The 25062-nt window shown below is 36.4% G+C and overlaps 1 protein-coding gene across 3 annotated transcripts in view; it reads right to left on the reverse strand.

Annotated features, from left to right (window-relative positions):
• TFEC (transcription factor EC) overlaps nucleotides 1-25062 on the reverse strand; it is a 66786-nt gene that overhangs the window by 31587 nt on the left and 10137 nt on the right. For all 3 annotated transcript variants that reach the window (XM_061988685.1, XM_061988679.1, XM_061988691.1), the window contains exons 2-3: nucleotides 5387-5638; nucleotides 3038-3130 (exon numbers count right to left, since the gene is read on the reverse strand). In XM_061988685.1, the coding sequence (XP_061844669.1) occupies nucleotides 3038-3130; nucleotides 5387-5467 (174 nt within the window). In that variant the 5' untranslated portion in view covers nucleotides 5468-5638. The remainder of the gene's footprint in view (nucleotides 1-3037; nucleotides 3131-5386; nucleotides 5639-25062) is intronic.

The following is a 25062-nucleotide window of genomic DNA, read 5'->3' on the forward strand; positions in this document are numbered from 1 at the left end:
TGGCTTGAGAATTGGGCAGAGAGGAATCTCATGAAGTTCAACAAGGACAAGTGCAGAGTCCTGCACCTGGGGAGTAACAACCCCACGCAACAGTACAGGCTGGGGATTGACCTGCTTGGAGAGCAGCTCTGTGGAGAGGGACCTGGGAGTTCTGGTTGATAATAAGCTAACCATGAGCCAGCAATGTGTCCTCATGGCCAAGAAGGCCGATGGCATCCTGGGATGCATCAAGAAGAGTGTGGCCAGCAGATCAAAGGAGGTTCTCTTTCCTCTGTCCTCCCCTGGTGAGGCCTCATCTGGAGTTTTGTGTCCAGTCATGGGCTCCCAGCTCAAAGAGGGACAGGGAACATCTAAAGAAAGTCCAATCCAGGGCCATCAAGATGATGAAAGAACTGGAACATCTTCCTTATGAGGAAATGCTGCAGGAACTGGGGCTATGTAGTCTAGAGGAGATTAAGGGGGATCTTATTAATATTTACAAGTATCTAAATGGTGCATGTCAGGAGATTGGGGCATCCCTTTTTTTCTATCTTGTCTAGCAACAGGACAAGGGGTAATGGGATGAAGCTGGAACACAAAAAGTTCAATTTAAATATAAGAAAAAACTATTTAACTGTGAGAGCCCTGGCACAGGCTGCCCAAGGAGGATGTGGAGTCTCCTTCTCTGGAGATTTTCAAGAGTGACCTGGATACATTTCTGTGTTAACCTGATCTAGGTTGACCTGCTTCTGTAGGGGAGTTTGGACTAGTTATCTCTAAAGGTTCCCTCCAATCCCTACAATTCTATAATTCTATGATAAGAGTTGCTATGATTTTGTCTCAGATATATTTTCTGGACAAAGATATATCTGAGGTTTACAAATTCTTTCAGAAGAATCAAGAGTTCTTGCATATAGGAAGACCTAGTCCTATATTTTAGCTGAACTTCAAAAACGTTGTTATAAAACATAGTTTTCTACCATGAGGGTAGAAAACTTTTAAGAGCTATAGAAAGAAACTCAGAGAATTCCTTAGAGTGATTCTTAAGGTGCCACACAAAATCAGGGAGTTTTATGAAATTACAAATACAGTAAAAGCCAGGCAACCCACTCTTCAGCAGCTCTAATTACTTTAATGAGAGATAGAGGAATGTTCTTGTTTTCACTTCTCTGATTCTACTAATACATAACTGTAATTCATTAATTCAGGGTCAGACAATGAGTCTCTGAGCAATTATTCACATGAGTGGTCTCACAGAATTCAATGTCCTCATTTAATGTGCCATTAAAATGGTACTTGCGAGCCTCTAACTAAAGCAAACATTAATTCACTGCAGTACACAACAGGTGGCACAGTGAATTCCCAAATCTCAGCCACTATCTACTTAGAAAAATGAGAAAATAAAATGGCTTACTGAATTTGGCTTGTTCAAGAAACAATTTTGCTGAAAGAAACATGCAAGGCTTGTATCACATTCTGTCGAATAAGAGATTTCATTTTTTTCAGAATTTTAGAGAGACTTCTCTATGAAGTTTGAGGAAATTCAAGACAATGCCAATGACGGAAAAAATCTAAGATGAAATTCTAAAAATACTTAAGCATTACACTGGAGGGATGTAAAGAGGAAGCATTTCTCAGGGGAGTTAGATATCTCATTCTTGATCATGTCTCCTAGTCCAATGCTGTTGTAATATATAGATTTTGAACTCAGATAAAGAAAATATCATTATGCTTAATGTGATGAGGAAAAACTGGATCAAAAAAATCTCTTTTTTTCCACCTGTCTCTCTGTCTTTCTCCATTACACAGCTTATAATCAATATTTGGTAGGCGGAGTTAGTATGTCACATGAAAGATGGTACAAAACTGTGAGTCATTAACTAAATGCCTGAAATATCCCTTGACATGCAGAGAAACTGCTTGATCCCTTCCAGAATGATGCAGTCTGCATCCCTTGTTGAAAGCAGGCTTTATTTTGTCATAGTATTGCACAGAGAGATTTGGAAATACATTGTGATTTACCTGGTAGCCTGTCAATTTCTTCAACATAAACAAAAATCCAAATACTATTACCTGGCCCACAGGTATTGCAGGAGTCTCAAATCTCTGCAAATAAGATACGAGCTAGATCTAAAAGTCAGTTCATATTTCTTTGCTTGTCAAAAGTAGGATATTCAGTGCATTTTAGAGAGACATGCCCTTCATGGCTGAAGATAAAGGCTAATGAGGCTGGAATTAGCATAGATTAACATCATCCAGTTTTAAAAGGTGTTGAGGGAGTATGAGTCCAATCCAGAACTCAGAAATCATGCCTCTCATCAGCATCCCACAGTATCATACCTGAAAGTATACTCCCCCATCTCATGCTAATTTGTGCCAAAATATTAATTCCCTCCTTAGGGAGCATTTCTTTTCTATGTTCTGTACTGAGATATTTATAAATCAATCTGACTGCATTAGTTCTTTAGCTGACATGCAAATACCAGGTTATCATGGGGCTATTAATAGTTATTAATACTGGACTGTGTAGTGGGCAATTCAGAGGTGCAGAGATCTTATCTTCTAAGATATTTTTGTAGCCAGTGATGTCCTGTAGTCAGAAAAAGATGTTCATCCAACCAGTGATTAAGAGCAAGCATCTGACTGTATTCTGAAATGAACTTGGTCAAAACCTGTGAAAATTGCTTCACCAGAGTGAAATTGCCCTTTATCAGTACTCATGTGAAGGTACTCAGTTGAAGACAAAATCTATGGAAAATGATTCCCACAGTGTAGACTCCTTTTATCCATAGTCCTGCATGGGAATCAGTACCTCCAATGAATTATACACAAGACCTAAGCTAGAACCTCAAATGGTATTCAGACCACTCAAAACAGCTGTATCATACCACACTGGAACCCTTTCCTGCAATATTTTTGACAAAAAGACAAGAAAGTGAAAAGAAAGGAGAATAGTCCACTGATAGTACTGCTTTAGCATCTGAAGTGTGACGTGTTTGAATCACTCAATGACATTATCAATTATAAACAGAAAGACAAAATTCCATAAAATACTTACAGTTCTTTGCATTAGAGGAGTTTCAGAACAACCTATGCCTTCATCATTAAAACTTGATTCCATATTGATTATGTCTTCAATCACCTCTTCCATCTGATAAGATAATATTTTAAGACTAATCGTTATAAATAATAATGGAAACAATGTTATTCTGAAAATACAGCGGAATTAATTTTGAGTGTTTAATACATCAATAAAACTAAATTTCACAAGTTTATATAACATATTTCAAGTACTTTTACACAATCTTCGTATTTTAGGTTTCCTGTTAAAACAGCTTTTGTGGTTTATAGAGTTACTTCTTTCCTCCTAAACACCAGATCATTCCCCTTTTATAAGCCCTTATTGCAACACCATGATCAGATGACAGGAGAGCAATGCTAAATTGTAACTGTGATCTGTCACCTTCATCAAATGTTTCATATCCATAGTGCATTGTTGCATTGATGCAGGAAGGCTGAAAGGAGCCTGTGGTTCTGCAAAAACGTGAGTCACTCCAGATTTGGTGTTACACATTGCTCTCAAGATTCAGCAGGGGGAGGTTTCTGATGCATTTGACAGTACACTGGGTACTTTCTGACAGTCTCCTACTGCCACTTTTGCTCTAATCTGACTCAAACACTGCTGAAGCAGATGGAGTAGCTAATTAACTACTCAGGATGCAATAGTGAATACTTTGCAGACATATAGACATATTTGGACAAGGTATAGCATGAGTTTCCAATGATAATTTTGGTCTGATTCTGTTCACAAGATAATTTTGAGAAAGATCATGTGATGAACTTGTCACTGTTTACTGTCTACAGGAGCAATTGGCTCATGGGCTGGGCTTTTCAAAGCAGCTTTTGGGAGCTGTTTGAAGAGCTGTATCTCAATTAAATGTAGAGGGCCCTATGTAATGACAGAAAGTATCACACAGGACAAGGACCTTTCAACACAGACATTTGGCCCAATATGATTCATACCTTCACCCATCTCTCTCTCTTAAAAAAAAAGATATGTGCTGTCCCAGGAGTTGTTCACGGACTTATCTAGGAAGGTGCTGTCCGGGCCGAAAGGATGCCAAGAAATGCCAGCATTTAGACAACGTGCATGACTACATTTCATTGTATCAGCCTGTGTATTGGCTCTAAATTATTTATAACATAATTGTTATACATTGAACCTACATTGAACCACAAGGCACATCTGCACTGAGAAATTAGTGTGCCAGTCATCTCCCTGAGGCTCTTGGATGAGATTATTCAAATCATTGGAAAGATCCCTGTGGGGATTTTGGCCAGTGCCAACTAACATTCTCCCAGTCATCACCAGGCCCAGTTGACGAGAATGGTTTACAAGCAGCCATCTTTCTCCAAGAGAGAGAGGTACAAGGGCAGCCACCAGTTATTCCTGGTCAGATACTCAAAGTGCCTGAGAATACTCACAACACTGTGCTTCCACAAAAGTGACTACAGAGGCCTCCACAAAGGTCATCTGAAATAATCTCTGCAGAACAATGGCTGCAGTAAACCATAAACCTGACATTAAATGTCATTTATCAATGCAGAAGGAATGGAGAGGACTCAGATAAGATCTCCAGCAAGAGATAGGTTTATGCTTTCAGTTCCTTCATGCTTAGCTGCAAAATATCCAAATGTTCAAATGGGTCAAATGTATTTGTAAGATTCTTCTGTTCTGTTAAAGACCAAGATATGATACAGCATCTCTATTTCTCATTTCTATAGGAATTCCCCTTTTACCTAATAAGCAGTCTCTTTTGAAACTCACTGAAGTATTAAAGGCCACAATGATCTACATCTCACACTGATTGAGAATCTGACATTGTATAATAGCTGTACCTCTATTAAAATCGATGGTGGCACTAAAGTTAGCATATCTGTGCCAATTTACCCAAGATAACCCATATATAAATATATTAGCTAACTTAAAAATGAATGAGCTATTCTTTCAGCTATATTTTTAAGGTAATCAGTATTTAACATTGTTATGCAGCTAGGATAATACTTCTAGACAGAAATAGCTCTCACTTGAAAAAAAAAAAGTTTTGCATTGCAAAGTACATTTTCAAAAAATGTACAGTAATTTATGACACATAAAGAGATGCAACAGTACATTTTAACCAGCAGTAATTTAGAAGCCCGATCATACAATAAGCTATTCATAGGCATTCAAGGGAATCATCCACATAATCCAAAAGATTTCAGGGAGCAAGTGCTATAACCAAAGTTCCTATGAAACAAAGAAAGTCATCTCTTGCCTGCTACCAATACAAGGTGAGTCATGTTAACGTTTTTGTAGAAGTCTGCAAAGCCCATTTCCCCATTCCTTTCACCAGCTCTGCCCTACCGCATTTTCACGTTCGCCTCCAAGGGACAGCAGTTTGGTAACTGGGCTTTCTGGCGTGCCAATATCGCTGACAGGAGGCATGTGTCCGTTTCTTAAAATGGAGGTCACTCCCGTAGGCTGGATTGTGTGGGAGTGGGACAGGGAGAGTGTCTGGCTGGACAGCTTGGTATCAAGAGTCAGGTACTGCTTCACCTGGTGCCTCTGGCTTTGCTGTATGTGGTATCTAGACTGATTTTCCAAGTGTGTTTGTACCTGGAAAGGAATGGAAATCATTGCTAAGGTTTCAAGTTATTGTTACCAATATTTGCTCACATATTCACTTAAAATTCTTAGAAATAATAGGTTTGAGTTTAATGACATTTGGATGGAAATATTACTAAGCTTAAATATTTTTTTTCAGTTTTGTACCCTTTCCCATCTTTGATTCATATACTATTTTTCCCTAACACAATTGAATAAGCATTCTGAATAACTACCAAAGAAAAACAGATAGAATAGATAAACATGATCCTGAGAAAAGATCAGAAGCATGCTACACACTTTTTCTCTTCCAGTATAGGAATTATCTCTGTTGAAATCACTGATCATTGCAATCAAATTTATAAGCATAAATGTACTCTGAAAATAATACCACAGTGTATGTACTTTTTGTACTTGAAAAATTAAACAGATATATGAAGAAAAACATGATTCAACCAACTTCAAGCGATATCAACAGTAGCAGACATTCACTCATACCTAAATCCACCTTGTCTCACCTTGTAATAAGTACAGTCAGTTAAATTAGTCATTATCGTACTTTGGAAAAAAAACTCAGACAACAAAATAAAGAGTCCAAGCTATAGTCCTGGATGACTGTTCACTATCCTCAAACTGTAGAGTCCTCTTGAAGTGCCTCTTGAGGATGGATCAGTTTTTGAGTTGGTAGGACTTTATAAACTGAGTGGTCATGCCAAAATGGCTAATTGGGTATGACTTTGGGCCATCCTTTGATTGCAAAGATTGACAGTTACTACTTCAAACAGCTCCCATTTCAGATCAATGTCACATTCCTGCAATTTAGCTACCAGAGGAGCACTGCATACACAAACCTTACTGTCATTTCAGCCCTGTGGCTTTCTCCTCTTCCTATGGCATGACTGGTCACAAATTTCTTGTAATAAATTTTTCTCAAGTGGCCTCTGTGTAAGCATTATTAATATTTGTTAAATCACAGCAAGATTTGCTTTGCAGCCCTTCCTCCTTCCCTGAAAAAATCAGTCATTTGAACAAACTTCTTTTTCATTTTCCTAACATATATAAACAGAGATAAATAGCCCATGAAATGGAGTTGCACTTAAATTAGCTATATTTTTGTACAATATTGCAGTATCTATTTTATTTTTAATCCTGTATGATGGTATGTCTGGACTTATGTTAATTAAGTTTCTTTAAACTAATTTTCTAGTCATACAAAAAGATTAAGCCATGAAATGATTAATAGAATATTAATTATTTGTACGTAATCCTGAAAGTTATTAAGAAGTGTTCCATTAAAATTTTGGCTTAAAATTTTAAATATACTGTTTGGATTTTCCCTGTTTTATATTACAAAGATGTGCATCCCATCTAAGGTTTTAAAAGCTACAGGTGTATTTGGGGTTTATTTAAATCATTATATGAATTGTCTTCTCTGATATCTTTGTATATATATTCGAGGAAATGTATAATGTAATCTTAATTTCAGATCTGATTTATCATGTAGAAAGATTCAAGACTCCTCTTTACTGTGCCATTTGCAGTCATTACAAAGCAGAATCACTAAGGTTAAAAAATGCATGTATGCCTTGATTTTCAAAAAGTGCCTGAAGTTGCAATCCCCGATCATCTTTATATATCTAAATGTGTTAGAGATTAATGCTAATAATAAATAAAGCACTTTGAAAGTCAAACCGCTATGTAAAGACAAAGCAAAGTTGGAATCCCATGTTTATAATCATGCTGCTACTGTATAATAAACAATATGGAAAAGGTCATGGGATGCTAAAGGAGTATTAAGATTATAAGTCAAGCTCATAAAGTTAAAGTTACTATTAAAACTGCCTGTGTAATGTGTGAAATAGGAGAAGAAATTCAAAACTCAAGGTTCTGCTCTCCCTCTACTCTGCCCTGCTGAGGCCTCATCTGGAGTCCTGTGTCCAGTTCTGGGATCCAGATGAAGAGGGACAGAGAACTTCTGGACAAAGTCCAGTGCAAGGTCACCAAGATGATCAGGGAACTGGAGCAACTTCCTTATGAGGAAAGGCTGTGGGAACTGGGGCTGTTTAGTCTAGAGAAGAGGAGACTGAGGGGGCTCACATTAATATTTATAAATATCTAAATGGTGCATGTCAAGAGGTTGGGGCATTCCCTTTTTCTATTTTCTAGGTGGACCTGCTTGAGCAGGGGTATTGGTCTAGATGATATCTAAAAGTCCCTTCCAACCCGAACCATTCTGTGAAATATCAAGTGTGAGTGGTTTATTCTCCACTGGGATGTTGGATGACTTCAATTATCTTTCATTAAGATATATATCAAGCTTAAACTAAGATAAATGTCAGTTTTGTTTTTCTGAAAAATTTAGGTGAAATAACCTCTTTAACTAACTATAACTAATATAATTGCAAACATTAAACATTTACTTGATTTTGAGCTAATTTTTAGTGATGTTAAAAGAGTGAGTAACCACTGGCACCAGTTGCCCAGAGAGGATGTGAAATCTTTCTCTCTGTATATTTTCAAGACTTGATGGGACAAGGCCCTGAACATCTGAGAATGTAAAAGGAATTTTAATTGGTAGTCTAAATATTAAAACTCTGGATAATTATTATTTAGTTGAGGGAAAAAATAGTATCAGATTAGGGTTTTAGTGAAAAAAGTGCAAAAAGAACTGAAAGATCACTCTCATGCATAAGTAATCCCACAAGTAAAACAGCCCATATGATCATGCACTTAGCAACTTAGCGACCTTGATCATGTAACTTAGATCCACTAGATAAAGTCCTTCTGAAAAAAAAATAAGATAAAAATAAAGATTTTTTGGAGGAGGAACGCCTTTATTTTGCCAAATAATCCCAGCATCCTACCCTTCAGTAATGTTGGGAGATTAATTTTCTAATTCCCTATCTTTTGAGGAGTTTCCATAATATATGAGCAAATTATGTCTGAGACTATGTTACATTTTAAGGTGAGGGTCTCTGATTCTCTCCAGTCTGGGAGACCTCCCATATATAAAATCATTAAAGATTCTTAGGACCAGGGACCTGCAATGTTGATGCTGACACACACGTAACAACCACAACGGTTCGAATATAGTGGTACTCTCTGAGCCAATGAATTGAGGCATTTTTTAAAAACAGAACATCTGTAAAGAAAGATCCTGACATGGTTTTCAGGGTAGAGCATCCAAGAAGCTGTGAAGTCTGTGGAATCTGGTTTACCATCTCTATTACAAATGAAGCAGTGAGATTTGATAAAGCATATCTTTAAGCTCTCGACAAGACTGTTATCTATTAAATTTCTCCCTGACTTCCTATTTTCTACGTGTGAAATGGTTGACATTGCTTGTTGACATACCGGATTCTAGGAATCCCTAGCAAAAGCAGGCACACAGTGACTACCTGGGAATCCAGATTCTAACTTAGACGAGAATCAAACACAGCCCGGGATCAGTGTTGTCCTACAGGCACCTCTGCTCTAGCTCTTGGTATAGATTCCCCAGAAGGCTGTGCTGCCACTCAGCAGGATCTCAACCGGCTTGAGAGTTGCACAGAAAGGAACCTCATGTGGTTCAACAAGGACATGCGCAGAGTTCTGCATCTAGGAAGGAACAACTCCATTCACCAGTACAGGATGGGGATTGACCTGTTGGAGAGCAGCTCTGCGGAGAGAGACCTAGGAGTCCTGGTTAATAATAAACCAAGGCCTCATCTGGAGTCCTATGTTCAGTTTTGGAGTTGCCAGCTCAACAGGGACAGGGAACATCTAGAGAGAGCCCAGTCCAGGGCCACCAAGATGATCAGGGGACTGGAGCATCTTCCTGATGAGGAAAGGCTGTGGGAACTGGGACTGTTCAGCCTGGAGGAGACTGAGAGGACATCTCATTAATATAAGTACTTAAAAAGTGTATGTGAAGAGGATGAGGTGACACTGTTTTCTACAGTGTCCAGTGACAGGACTAGGGTAATGGACAAAAGCTGGAACACAGAAAGCTCCACTTAAGTAAAAACTTCTTTACTGTGAGAGTGACGGAGCACTGGAACAGGCTGCCCAGGAAGGTTGTGGAGTCTCTTTCTCTGAAGGTTTTCAAAGCCCCCTGGACATGTTCCTATGTGACCTGATATAGCCAAACCTGATTTAGCAGGGGGTTTGGACTGGATGATCTTTAAAGGTCCTTTCCAACCCCTACCATTGTGTTATTCTGTGATAGTCAGTGACTTGACCCTTCCTGTCTAGTGCCCTTGAAGTTACATAGGCTCTTATGATTGTTGTGTGTGCAAGGTGTAACAAGCTGACAAATTTGCACAAATGAAGTTCTCCCAGTTCTTGCAGCAGCTGTGGCCGTATACTTTAAATGCTAATTATTTAAGATTATTTGAGGAGTGAAGGACAGCATAAATATCAACAGTAAATAGATTATTCTCTCCCTCCTCAGCACAGCTTTTGTCTGGTACCTGGCTTTCCTAATCGTGGTGAAAATAAAGTCTATTCAGAACCAGAAACATCATGCATGTAAGGAGCTGAAAGCATCCAAACCAAACTCAAATAACATAATTCTACTAAAACAAAACCAGAAAAGAAATGAACACTGAAAGATTATTTTTTTTACTCCAAAAAAGATCCAAATATACATGTAACTGATTGTAGCTATTTCTCCTTTATATCTTACTGACAAGCCAGATCCATGAACAAGAACATAACAGCCCTTCAGAATTACAGATACATATTCAAACTTCTTCAATTGTTCTTTCTGATTTGAGTACACATTATCATGTTGTAAAACTGTGGAAGAGTTGTGTAACATCTTTTCCCACATTCTCATTAATTTTACTTTCATTTCTAATATATTGCACAATGACATATTTAGGCCTTCAGTAGTTTATTTACATAAACTATATTACTTCCACATTTGCTGGTGAGCATTTTTTTCCATTAGTGAAAGAATATCTAGCATACCTAGTATTAATAGAGGGCATAATTAGGAAAGCTAAAGGAGTCATGAGCAATATCAATGATATTCCAGTAAGTATTAGTGTTACACTTTGTGTTGGTATTCCACTAAGGGCAAGCAGATGATACTTGTACTCTCAGGATGCTTAGCCCAACATCAGTCCTGGGAGAAATAATAGGAAAACTGAAAAGAGATACAATTAATAAATTATTAAAATATGGGAATATAATTAATGCTAGTCAACATAGTTCTGTGCAAAATAAGCCTTGTCAAACAAATCTACTTGTTCTCTTTGATGAGATTTCAAGTTAGGTTGCCAAAAGTAATAATGTAGGAACAATACACTTCAACTTTTGTGTGCCTTTTGACTTAGTATTATTCAACATTCTAATTAAAAGTATAGCATTACACAATATCAATAAAGCATGTTTTAACTGGATTAAGAATTGGCTTACAAACATGCATAGAAAACTAATCAGCAAAGGCTTGACATCAGAAAGAGAGGCTCTTCAGTCTTGTACTAAATATTTTCATCAGTGATTTGGGACTAAAAAAACAAAACTTACTAAAAAGAATAAATAATGTTTAGAATAATGATCCCATATAAAGAAAATATGTTCCCATTCAGCCAAATACACATTTATATATGCTGGAGGAAGAAATACAGGATGTAATAGCACAGAAAACTGAATGGAGAAAACACTGGAACAAATAAGCCTGTAAACAACTTGAGGTCATAACAAACCAGCAACTCAGCAAGAGTGTCCAAGTGAAGATATAGCAAGTAACGGAAGGTGGCATTAAAAAAGTAGTGAATAGGAACCTGACTTTACTTTGCTTTTATTTCTGGATGAGGGAATATCAATAAAGGCATCCTAAAAATATTTCTACCCAAAACATTTTTAAAACATTGTTGAAAAAAATACAGAAAAGAGCTACTGAAGTAACTGAAGACCAAAAAAAGGGATGTTTCAATGAAATTTTAAAGAAACTCAATTATGTTCTAGTTGGCAAAATGAAATTTGTGAAATTTATGGAAGATGTTGAATGTGACAGGGTCTTTCAGCTAGCACAGAAAACATGGCGAGAGCCCCTGTCCACAAGCTGATGTTAAGCAAGCTTGTATCAAAAGTTACATGTATAAACAGTGAAATACCGAAATGAAAATGCTCTAATTGATATTTTCTCCAAAATAAGGGTTGATGACCTTCTGGAAGAAATGCATTAGCTAAATCCAAGGTTAAGTTTTATCAAACATGTTCCTGGACTCAAAGTTTAGTCTAGGATAATTCTGCTTATTCTAGGTCAATGAGTGAATGGAGTACAAATCCCGGTGATTTTAGAGGATTAGAATGAGCAATCTAATAGCCCTTTCTATCCTTAAACTGTATGGCTTTTTGGGTCTGAGAACTGGTCATTATAGCAGTAACCATTTTTTTTAAATGAAAATTCACTCTGAATTTAACAAATGTTTAAATCTCTGCTACAAGAATGATTTGCTTGAATATGGTCATGGTATACTGGACAAAACTCAGTAGACTTCATTATAGTTTGTCATTCATGCTGGATATTAATTTGCTCCAATGTTTCAAATAGCTTTTGAAGCAAAATTTCTCACTGTGATGGGATCGCATCATAAATCATTAGCTCTGAACACAACACCTCTCTGAAACTGTTCAAGTTATGGGGTTTCATGCTCTTTTCAGCCACTGTACCATAAAATCAGCATCTAATTATGAAGTTTTAAATTATTAAAATGTTCTGTAAGTACTCAAAAAGTCCAATTCCATTTTAAGATAAGAGACATAATCACAACACAGACTATTTTAGCTCTATTTCTGAGGATTTTCAGATGGATTTTAAGGGTTAGGAAGAAATACATTTTTACTGATGAAGTAATTCTTTTAAACTTGTATGACAAATGAATATCAATTGTTTGTTTGTCCTGCTCTGTCTATTAAACTTTGTAATAAAAGCATATTTGTGAAATTATTCCATAATAAGATGAAATTTCAATTTAACTTAGCAATTATATACTTCTGTTCTATCTTAAAAACTATCACCAAATAACACTGCTGTTCACTTTAATGTTTAGTTTATAAAAGCATGTGTGATTATGTCAATTTAATTACTTAAGCTAAACACAGTAATTAATTTTTAAATGTGAACATTTTTCTCATTGGAACTTTGATCTGACTAGATGAGACCTTCTCCATTAATATGCATGAAAGGAGAACACAAAGCAAAAGACATCCAGTCTGGAAACTCACAGCTGTGTTTAGTTGATGTCTTACAGTAGCTTTCAAGTTAAGAAAAAATTCTCATGTGACTGTAATACACTATTTTTCATCTTATTTAACCTTTGACATATATTCATTGGGAACTGGTGAATGTTCTTTCAAGGGTGAAGAGACTGAAGAAGAAACATTCTAAAAGTCTTTGACAACAGCCATGTCTTTAACAATGACTACTGTTTCTGTATTTTGGTATCTCAAGGCCTAAAAATAGCTTGTAATTAATTATAAATGTGGGGTAGGATGGAAGCAATCAGAAATTCTCCATCATATCGCTAAGCATTATGAAAAGTAAGAGGAATACGGGGACGAAAGAACTGCAGAACAGACTTCAGAAGTCAGTGCTGTGTAAGAAAACTCTCTGCACAGCATAGGCAGCAGAAGAGTATTTCTTTCAGGGAGAGAAAGGCAGCGGAGCTCTCAGGACTGTGGCTATTAGAGGATAGATCTTACAGCCAGCCATTTCCTGTCAAATCCCCATGCAGACACAAGGGTTTTGATAGCATTTCCCCATTGTAGTATTCTCTAGCACTCACTGGGCATTGATGGAGCTCTGTCCTTTCAGATATTCCTCTGTGCTAACCTCCTTGTGCAAACAGAAATGAGTTGGGGGAAGCCAACTACCTGCACTGAGCATCTACAGAGACATTATCAAAGCTGGTACTTCTATTTGTGCTGGTATACCTGAGACACTCTTGGCTTCTTAATTGAACTCCTGCAGTTAAGATACACACATTTCTGATGGCTCCTTATCCATCACCAGCTTGACTTATGAAGAACGGATCCCTAAGGTCTTAAGGCCAGCTTGTCATGTTTTAAAATAACATTGAGTCTGATGACTTTGTGGTCTTCACTGGCAGAAAAGACTCAAGTTTTTAACACTGCACTATAAAAACAGCATATAAAGTTAAGCAAAGTAAACTATAGGAAGTATTTTTACAAAACTATCCCTTTTATTAGTTAGAATTTAAGATGAAAATCTAAACTGTGAATAAAATAAACCACTACAGTTAATAGGACACACAAGCATGAAAATGGACCACAATCAAATTATGAAACCCTGGCTACTATCCTTACGTTTACTCTGCACAGTGACCCTGTCCACGCTTTCATTGATTCATTAGATCTCTGAATATAATAAATCTTTACTGTTCCAGTTGCTCTTTATTGTTGGTCTTACTAAAGGACAGAGAATGTGTCTCTTACATTTGAAGAATGAAATGAAACTTTTTCAACATCTACCTATGTTTAAAGAGCTAGGCCCTGATATCTTTATTTAAATACTTGTCTCTGTCCCCAGAAATAATTCAAATTATGTCAGCTAATAAAATCTATTAAATGGAGATGAGGGTATCACAAATACATTCAAGGAAAATCAGTTCTGAATCTGGAAACTATAATCGTCTAATTTTCAGTTAAAAATCATTTGTTAATAAGTTGTCACCAATGCAGTTTGTTCGGTCCTTGTAGAAGAAACAAAACAGTAGCATCAAAAGTTCTTCTGCATTTTCCTACACACTTTTTCTGGCTCCTCAGGTGAGCAAACACTGTGTTATTTGAGATGCAATGATGGCTGTAATATCTACTTCAGTTACCGACCGCAAAACGATCCTAGAAGCAAGATCTAAAAAGTGTATTTTCCTTGTATGTCAGGATACAGACATCAAATCTAAGGTGGAAAAAACTACTGATGGTAACATTGTAAGATGAGAAAATAGTACTTTGGCATTTGAGTATACTGATATTTCTGAGGGAAGGAGTATGTCTTTTTGTCCTTACTCCATTCCATTGGACAAATAGTGTTTACACACAAATAATATGTCTAATGCACTTTCCAATAACTTTGTCATGTTTTGGTAGCACAAACTGAAGAAGAAAAAGACAAAATGTGAACACAGCAAGTCTACCTCTGGAGTGCTATTCATCTTCAAAAACAGAGTGAGCTCAAAAGATTTAGTGATTTTGGATAAAACCACTGCTTTTGCCTATTTCTAATATGAAAGATTCATAATTCTATGCCAAGGGGAACTGCATCAACTTCTTCAAAAAACTGAAACCCATTGGCTGAAAATTATGATCGGTTTGTTAAAAGTGGTAACAATTTTACTACCAGATGACAGTACTGCTTATTGTTGACCTCTTTTTGCGTATTTCAGTCCTCATTCATTTTGAAAACAAACTGTGGGAAGGCATGCACCCTTCAGCCCATGCACTGTAAGAATGGTGGAAACTAAGCCAGTGGCATAAGGTGGTTTGGTGAGATAGTCACATCAGAGAGGCTAATCTGTTGGACAAGTTATTTTAAATCTGTGAAGAATTTTATCATCTATGAAGGATTTTATCTTCTGTAAAGACCCAGACCAAACCAGCTTCAGCCTAAGAGCTGTGCTTTCTATTGGTTTCCTCACTTTCAGAATATTAAAGATGGCAGAGGGAGAAACTTTCAAAATAGGCATCTTAGGTACAGTTTCACAACACGATTTTCATGAAATGAAGGCAGCAACATCATTTTGAGATGGCTGAGGATCTGGTCACAAAGCATGCTATCATACAAGGGGAGCAGATTGTTTTAGTTGATAGCGGTAGTTGACATTTCCATCAAAAATAGAAATGGAACATCAAGGATAGCTATATGAGGAAAAAAAGTAACAAAAAATATTTCATATCAGTAGTTAAGAGCATTTTTTAAAATCCATCTAGTCCATTTTGTATTCAAATATGTCCTACAGCTCTAAGTGGCAATGAATCTGACTATGTTCATGCTTCAGGATGCTGTTGTCATGCTGTTCATGGGGTTAGCAAACAATATCTCCAGTACTTGAACACCAGCTACGAATCAATGCATTCTTTTGGTAACATAAACATGTTCTGAGTAGTAACATTGGATTTACAGTGCAGTGATTATGTGGTCCTTGCAATATTTTAATGGGATTTATGTTTGACTCTATTTTTGCAAATACGAGTTAAATAAAGAGCCCAGTTAGTGAAAAAAAAACCCCACCTAATATTATTAAAAAAAATCATAAATATAAATTTTTATTTCAAATTTTACAGTTCATATGAGGAGCCTTTCCTGAACTATAGGTTTGTATATTTGAGTCTGAAAAGATGCTTTTCAGCCTAGCATCAACAAATATCTGCTAAAGAGAAGGGAAGTTGAGAATTCATTCTTGCACACTTGGAGAGTGCAAGACTTCAAACACTTATGCTTTGCTGTACATAGCACTTGACTGGAAATGTCACCAAAATAGTGTAGATGTTACTTCCAGTACTGAACCGAGCAAGCAGTCTTGCCTTTTAATATTATTTAAACTAATCTTAGTTCACAATATGTTCCATTCAGCAGTAACTCAACAACCTTCCCCCTCAGAAAAAAAAGGCAGACATTAATATGATTTCTAATGTACAACAAATCAAAATTCAATTCCTTTTATAATTACTTAAATACTGAAATGAGCCTTTAAAAAGATGTAGAACAAGAACTACTGTAAAAACACCATAAATAGAATAAAAAGGCAGACTAGCAGAAATATATTCACGTCCTTCAGTGTTAGAGCTGCACTTTGCAGTATAGCCATTTCAATTCAGGTACAACAAACTTTTGTGCACTTAGTAGACAGAATAGGAGCTGGAGGAGTGACGTTAGGGTAAGCTCAAGATACTCAACAATTCTCAGACAATATCAACTAAATAAAAACATATTAATTAACAAAAGATGATTGATTTCACTGGGATTAATCAAGAGAAACTCCCACTTAGTTTAAATGAGTGTTCTGTGTGAATATGGAATTAAAGATTACTACTGGTAAGTCATTGTTAAGAGCATTAATCATAAGCTGTATTGTACAGAACAAGCCTTTAGAAATGCAATGGTCCTAATGTGGAAAGGAATGTACAAGTTTACAATAAGTTAAATTAGAATTGCCTAGATAAATGATAGTCATAGATATGCATCTGTATGAAATATTTTTGCCCTCTCCAAAAGAAACATTTTAGTTGAAAGTAAGAACATTTAATAATGATAACAGTATTTTAAAGAATTCAGTATGTTGCCATAGAAATTTCAGAAGGAAAATATATTGCAGTGTTTGTACTGCAGCAAAGTGGTGTGCTGTGAATGTTAACACTAAGATTTAGTAAGTTTATTAGTATTAACAAAAGTCTTTCTTTATTGAGTTAATGAGCACTTGTCAGCATAACCAGTAGGCCATGTAATAGAAAGATAACAAATGGTAGTCTCTTTGTTCTGCCTTAAGAAAATGGCAGATAACTGATTCCATCACACACGTAAAACAAAGCAAGAACTGACTAACTTGATTTTCATCATACAGTTAAGGCGCAGAAATGTTAACTTGCTAGCATAGTTACCTACCGGCAGTGGATGGTTTTCTATCAATCTTATCACCTCTATAAAACAGCATAGCCCCAGAGCCCAGGTACATGAACACAGAAGAGTAAACAAACAAACAAACAAAAAAGCAAACCACTAGTATAAATCTGGCCCTGAGTAACGTATGTTGCAGTTTGTGTATATCCAGTTGGTTCGAGGGAGAGAAAGGGGAAGTGGTTCATAAGGGTATTTCCTTAACTCTGGCTGGAATTTCAGTTAAAGAAGAAGAAATGATACAGCACTTTTAAGGAAAGTAACTTCCTATCTGTCTTAAATGCATTATTAACTGATGAACAGATGCTGAAAATAAGTAATAGCTTACTATTAAGTAAGATTTTCATACTGACTACTGAGGTTTCATTTTCACTTCCAAGGGTATAATTTATTGTAGTTTTTCCCTCTTTAAAAAACATTTATAGTATAGTTAAGTTGAAATTTACATTTGATGCGGTAAGTGAAAAGATCCTTTTCAATTCTATCACCAACCTCCTTTTCTCCTGAACTAAGGTCTTTGTAAACCTTGAAAGAGTAACTAAGCATAGTACTATCAGCAGAGAATACTCAAGTCACCTGAGATTTGTAAATAACATGATTCTCCTGCTTGCTGGAAAGCTTTGGGGCAATGTTCAGAGTAGTGGGAAGAGCAGGAAATAATGACTCAGTATTAGTAGGTGCAAAACAAGAACTGGTTTTAATATGATTGTAAAAGAAGAAAAAATAGAAAAGATAAACCAACTGGCTAGATTAAGCTGATAATATAAGTAAAAAAATGAGGGCTTTATAAAAAGCTGTCAGAAGACTAAGCAACAGAAAGACCATTAAACTCAATTTCAACTTAGAAGGTATTTTGGGTATCCTCCTATTCTTAGCTACAATGTTTTAAAGCAAAAATAAAGCCCTTCACCAAGAAAATATGTGGAAAAAATCTGTAAAGGAAAAGTTAGTCCACCATTATAAAAAATAAAACTTAAAACTAAAAAACTTAAGAAAAGGAAAACCAACATAAGGCAAATAGATAAGCTGGGAAATCAACAAAACAATAACACCAGAGAATGCTGGATAATAATAAGAAGAAATTTAGATCTTATTCCAGTTTTCTATTGGGTAGTTTACTTAGGTGCCAAGTCTAAAACTGACTCTGTCAGTAAACAACACGGAGCAGTGCTGCCATAATAAAAATGAAGGATTGGAGTTCACAGCTTGGGGTAAGAAAATGTTCTGAGTGGTTATGTAGAAGAAATGTCTAATTATTAAACAAAATAAAGAAATAGAGTGTGTTCAACATAAAATCAACTTTGGATACAGAAAATCCTGATTAGCTCACTTTCTGTATTGCACACAATAGAAGATCCTGATTTTACAATTTAAGTGGAAGAGACCACAGGAGTACATCAGAGAGAAAATCCCTTCCCAGCATTAGGTGGGGATCAGCAAAACAAGAAACAATGATGCTCCCAGAAGGGCTTTTGATCTTCTTATGGATCCAAAGTAGATCTAGTTGTTTTGTTGCTAGGTTTTTCTTCAAGATGGCAAATTTTAGACCAGACACTGAATAGGAAGGGAAATAATTTAAAGCTTGAACTGCTGTATTAAAAGCAAATCCCAATCTAACCTCCCTCATAGCCAAGAAAGGAGTAGCAGCAATACAGTTTCTCTGTTTAGTGTAGGTACACAGAAAATTATTTTAAATAGATTTTATGTCAAAGCATGCAAGATGTGTGTCCACTGTGCAAAATCTGCCATGGATGGGAGGGGAAAGGTGTTTCATGGAAAAGCAGCCCTCACTAACACCTAAACTGATTATTAAGTGAGAGATGGGATCTTTTTTGGCTGAGAGTTCAGTAAAAGCCACTGAAAAATCCACAGTAAATGTTTCTTCCCCCAATCCCAGTGCACAGATCTCAATTTCAGTATATGTGGTGTCCAGTTATCCTAGTATTTAGACTTTAGTAATAAGAACTATGTGTTATAAGAGAGATGAACATGGATATCAGTTTCCAAAATCTACCTTTAAAGCCTACCAACTGGAAGGTCTGTTATAATCCTATTCTGGGCTTCCCTTGCTGTGACAGATACAGAAAAAAGTCTTTGCATAGAAGCAAGACAAGTTAAAAATATTCTTTTTACCAGTGACTTCTGAGTCTTTTTACTGTAGACCTTTGAAAAAAACATGTGGAGCAGAAACAAAAAGGAAGGTGAAAACAGCAGACCACAGTAAGAAATGGCTTGCATAGCAGTAGGAAGCAGAAGTCTACATATAAGCCTTCATATATAGAGATCATTTGCACTCTGATCAATTACATACATTCCGAATTCTGTTTTACAGTTGTACAGTAAATTAAATCAGTATTAAAATAGAGTATATAGAATAGTGTAGGGGACTTTTTTGAGTTGTGGTCTTCTCTACCACTGATCAACAGAAATCCATCTTCCCAAGTCTGAATTCAGTAGTAGTGAAGACAGAAAGTCGGCACCAAATCAGTAGTTGGTTTGAGGTAGGGCAAAGTAATAAATTTAATTAACAAATATTAATTCTCAAGAATCACTTGATTCCTTCCATTTTTCTATTTCTCTAGAACTTTTTTGGTTGCATAGTTTTTGATTCCCAAATTAAATAGTTTTTATTTAGCCTATTTCCAAATCTCAAATTTGCCCCTAGCTAAGTAGAAGCTTGCTTTGTCTCTACTTCCATTTCATTGTGGGAGTCGGTGAAAGTGGGGGAATTGTTAGGGTCTTTTTGTTTAATCACTGCTTATTGGTACAAGAATGTCTCTATTCTTGCTAATACTTTTCTAGACCATACTCCTTCAACTATCTATGCTTTTCCCATTTTATCCTAAGAACAGTTTTCACTAAGTGAAATACATGGACAATTGTAAGACTGATACTTTAAGCATTAACTGCAAATGCATTAGTGAGCTATGAAAAACGTCCTTAAGAAGTGTACTACACTTCAGTCATATGGCAAGTCATATTTTATGCCTATTTACATTAATGAGAATTTATGGTAAAATTTTGACCAGATAAAGGACATATATGTCTTGGAAGAAGCAAGATGATAAGCTGGCATTTCTTGGCTTAAATTAACATTCTTTGATCACCAGACCATATTGTGGCTCCACTACACTGGATTCTTCCTGGATGCCACAAAACAGTCGTGCCATTCATAGGAAAATCACTCCTTCCACAGCACTTGCCAGTAATTTAAATTACAGTGGATTGGCACTCAGGAGTCCTGTGTATTCAGTCCTTGTCCTTACTATATTTTCCTTATATGGCCTTGAGCAAAACATTTAATCTGTTTTTCTTCATAAATGTGAAAAATAACATTTATTTATCACTATTTTTATATCTTTTTCATTTGGGAAAATCTTTGGGACAAGGATTGTTTCAGTCCGATTGAGACAATAACACCATCTCTTCACAGAGGTGTTTAGCTGAAACATTTCCTCCTTCTCCTCCTCTTCCTCCTTCTCCTTCACATAATAATAATAATAATAATAATAATAATAATAATAATAATACTTTACTTATTCCGAGTAAAAAAAAATTGACTACTAAGACCTACATCTTTGAAGCAAAATATAAAAATTCAGTCTTTTCTCTTGTATGATAACCAATTAATCCCTATTAGTAGAATGATAATTTAACAGCCAAAGCTGTTCATTAAACCTTACACTAGACTTGTGTTTTCTTCAGATTTATTCTGCCAGAGATCCTATAACAGCTAATTAAAAAATGAATTGGTGCATAATAAGAAAATTCACTGCAACCTAGGTTATTTTGTTGTTTGGCTGTTTGGGGTTTTTTTTAACTAGTGAAAGATGTTTTCTCTGATATGTTTAAATTTTAAAAATCCGTAAAAGGTATTTTTTCATTTATTAGGGCTCAACACAAATATATAGAAGTCTGGAGGCATCTTCTCATTTTGTCCTTTTATTGATAGAACTTGATATTTCTATGCTTAACTAGAGATGTCTTGCCTTTTCATGTTTATGCAAACCAGATTTTTTTGGAAGAGAAGGAAAAAAGAGGTACTGTAACATCAGAAGGAAACATCAAAGTACTGGTGGCAACATCTTAAGGCTTTTTTCAAAGTAGTAAAGGAATGCATTAAAGTAACATTATATGTAGCTTACAAATTACAGGACTATCAAATTCTACAGTATGATTAACATAGAGGACACATTTTTACATGCACTCCTTGTTTTAAAAGGAAGACTCAGACTGTGGTTTTACTTTCAAAACTGAGAGAAATATAAAAAAACTTAGGTCTTTAGATTGCATCAATCAATGGAACTGCCGTGGAGTCAAAGGCAGCCAAGCACACTTACACTTGATGACAAGTTACAGTTTTATAGTTTTTAAAGTCAGTGTCTTCAACACACACAAAAAATGTATTTGGGGCTTTTTATTCCTCTCCACTTTTGTACTTACATGAAAGTTGAGAAACATAGTACTGGTATATGGCCTAATGAAGAAAAGTGTAGATAGTTCTAGTAGCTAAGAATCAGTCTTATGAAATCATCAAGCATGGCCACAACATATCTGTCAAGCCCACTTCTCAAAAGTATTTCAAGAATCAATAAGTTGGTTTCACTTACTGGGAAAATAGTTTTTGGTTTTTCTGATTTAAGCCTAAAACTTGCATTTGAAAGCTCCAGAACTGCATGAAGTACATGCAGTCTCACACCAATCCCAGCTCCTATGTATCACACAGCTACCTTTTCTGTTCAAATATATGGCTTTTGCAGCATGACGTAGGAAAATATACAGGTTATAAATCTACCATTGGAAGACATTAGTCCCCTCCCAGCCCCTGCAGTAGCAGTCAACTACAAGTCCCAGTTAAGCCCAGATCCAGACGCCACAGCATGTGGTCCCAGCAAGTCCATTGACTGCTCCTAATATTTCACTAATACTCACTGCCATTAAAATGCAAAAAAGTTCCATAAATTGGGGATGAAGAGCCATTCACAGAATCACAAAATCACATTCACTAGTTTTACAACTAAAATAGTTGGCATTTTAAAGCCAGTTAAAACAGAGCTGAGATTAAAACTGTCATACATGTGTTCATGCGTGTGTATGTGTGCATTACAAAGGCCTAGTCCCAGCCACAGTGTCATACTAAGACTTTAGAAGTAAGCCTACTCCTCATGGCAGCAAAACAATGTACAGAGAGGCATTGGAACAATTAATCTGCATGAAAGAGGTCTGGCCTTTTAGTTCATGAGAAGAATACATGTTTAAAAATGTTCAGGGTCTAGTTCTTGCAAATTATTCCTACAGTAATATTTTCTGGAACCATTGGATCCCAGTCAAGAAGGACAAGGAAGAGATAAATGCTCACCGTCACTATATTCAGTATGTCTATCTGATCCTCCAGTGAAGTGACATAAGTTCACCTCAAATACTGGGTTTACCTCTGGGTCCCTCACTATAAGAAGAATGTTGAGGTGCTGGAGCATGTCCAGAGTGGCTGAGGAAGCTGGAGATGTTTCATCTAGAGAAGTGGAGGCTGAGAGGAGACATGATCACACTCTACAAATACCTGCAGGGAAGTGTAGTGAAGTGGGAGTCAATCGCTTCTATAGAATAAGTAATGATAGGACACAAGGAAATGGGTTCAAGTTGTGCCAGGGGAGGTTTAGATTGGACATTAGGAAGAACTTTTTCCCTGAGAGAGTTATTAAGTACTAGAACGTGCTGCCCAGGAAGGTGGTGTAGTCACCATCCCTAGCAGTATTCAAAAGACGCATAGATGAGGTGCTGAGGGATATGGTTCAATTTAGTGATTGGTCCGGCAGCATGAGGTTGGGCTCAATGGTCTTTTCCAACTGTAAGGATTCCATGAATCTATGAGTATGTTGCTTTGTGTAGGGTGATGTAGAGATGCTAAGCAGCTGCATTCTATCAATTTAAGGCTCTCAAAATATGTTGTGGATGTGCAGGCTTTGAGTTCACAAACAGCTGCAAATCCATGTGGAGATGAAAAGCAATGGATAAAAATTAGCATAGGGACCTGGAAATAGTGGACAGAACCACAAAGCTCAGCTGCTGGAATTTTATTGCAAAGCTTATAATTTAGGAAAAAAAAAAAAAGTGTGATGGTTGATCTTTACTATGTCATTTTTATTTGCTTTTTAAGATGGGCAGTCTCTTTTTCAGCATAAGATGTGACAGAGTTATAGTGTATTTGAAGATGGCAGCAATGCCTGTATGGCCAGAGAGCAGAAGAGTCTTTTGGGGCAGGAAATTCTGAAAGTAGTTATTGTTCTTGGAAGCATAACTCTGAAGCTCATGGGAAAACCAGGTCATTTGCTTACAGGCATCAGGTCCCTAGACTGATTAATGCTCACTACATCAGAGATTTATGGACCTTTCTTTCTAATAGCTCTTCCCTGAGCCAAATACAAGATTATTTTTGCACATCCTAACTCTCTCATGAAAAGTTCTCCACCCATTTATACTACTTTAAAATGTCAGCAGGCCAAAGCTGTTCATTAAACCTGATTATTAATTATTTATTGCATTATAACAGCATAAAGCAGAGCGGTGGAGCACAAGCAAGGAACAAAATGGAGTCCAAGTCCATCGCCACTACTTATACCTACTTCCTTCTATCTTGGCAGCCCAGCATCTGGAAACCACTTGATCCATGCAGCTGCACTACATGGACACTCATGTCACTCCTTAGAGCTTATGATATTCCAGAAATCTCTCACGTTATGCATTTCGCAAACTCAGAGCAAAATATCAGGCTCTGTCTCATGTTGCAGGCTTCTCAGGAGGCACAATCAGCCAACAGTTACAATCACCAGCTTTACAATGTGTCAGATTTCCTGCTTTTTGAACATGACTAGAAGTTGTTGAGCTCCTGGAGAGCAACTCTGATTTTGAAATAAACTCTGAAACTCTTTTGTAATATCGGTAAAAATCCAATATATAAAAACCTCTTTGTTAAAACTGAGGGAGTCAAAAGGACTGAGTGACAAACAGTCATTTCTGTCTGTCTATTGGAGCACTTCATTAGGATCTTAAAAATTTATGAAAGACGCAATAATAAATAGAGCTCTGAACTGATGAGAAAGAGAGGAGGAATGAGAAACTGGGAATACACATTCGGAGCCTATTAATTGCCTTGCTTTGTGGTCCTCTGTGCTTGTGGGAAGTCATGTTTTAGAAACATTCATGGATATATCCAGCAGAGAGCACGATACTCTTTTCAGTAGGCTTACTCATATACTTGCACCAGCTAATGACATAATATCAACTTTTTATGAATATTCAGAGTGCTTTTGTTAATAAAAAAGGAGGCTTTATAATAGCCAGTCATTCTGTGGGCTGACACCAACTGTTCAACTTTTCTAATAGAATAAAATAATTGTGTGTGAATTGTATTGCTCATGAAAAGGATTCAGATCTAGGAAGAAGGCAGGCAGACACTGCAAACACTTGCATCACACCTCAGGCTCCACCTGAAACACTAGTTATTCAATTACTGGGACTTACCTCTGCAACGCACACAACTTCATGCAGCATTTGTGCAGAGAGACTATATGGCTAAGGCCTTATTAATGTATACAGGCAATATTTCAAAACAACAGCACATTTGTAGACTTGCATCTTTCAATGTAAGAGTTCTGAAAAAAATAGCACTCAGTAAGATTGGGACAAAAAAAAAAATGTCCATTTATGGGCTGGTTTAGATCCAAAATGTTATCTAAGAGGTATGATAAACATACAAAAGCACAATGACTCCTGTTTAAGTGTGGCTCCTATTCTTCAGGAGAAAGCAAAG

The sequence above is a fragment of the Colius striatus genome, chromosome 1, assembly GCF_028858725.1.
Source record: "Colius striatus isolate bColStr4 chromosome 1, bColStr4.1.hap1, whole genome shotgun sequence".
NCBI lineage: Eukaryota > Metazoa > Chordata > Aves > Coliiformes > Coliidae > Colius > Colius striatus.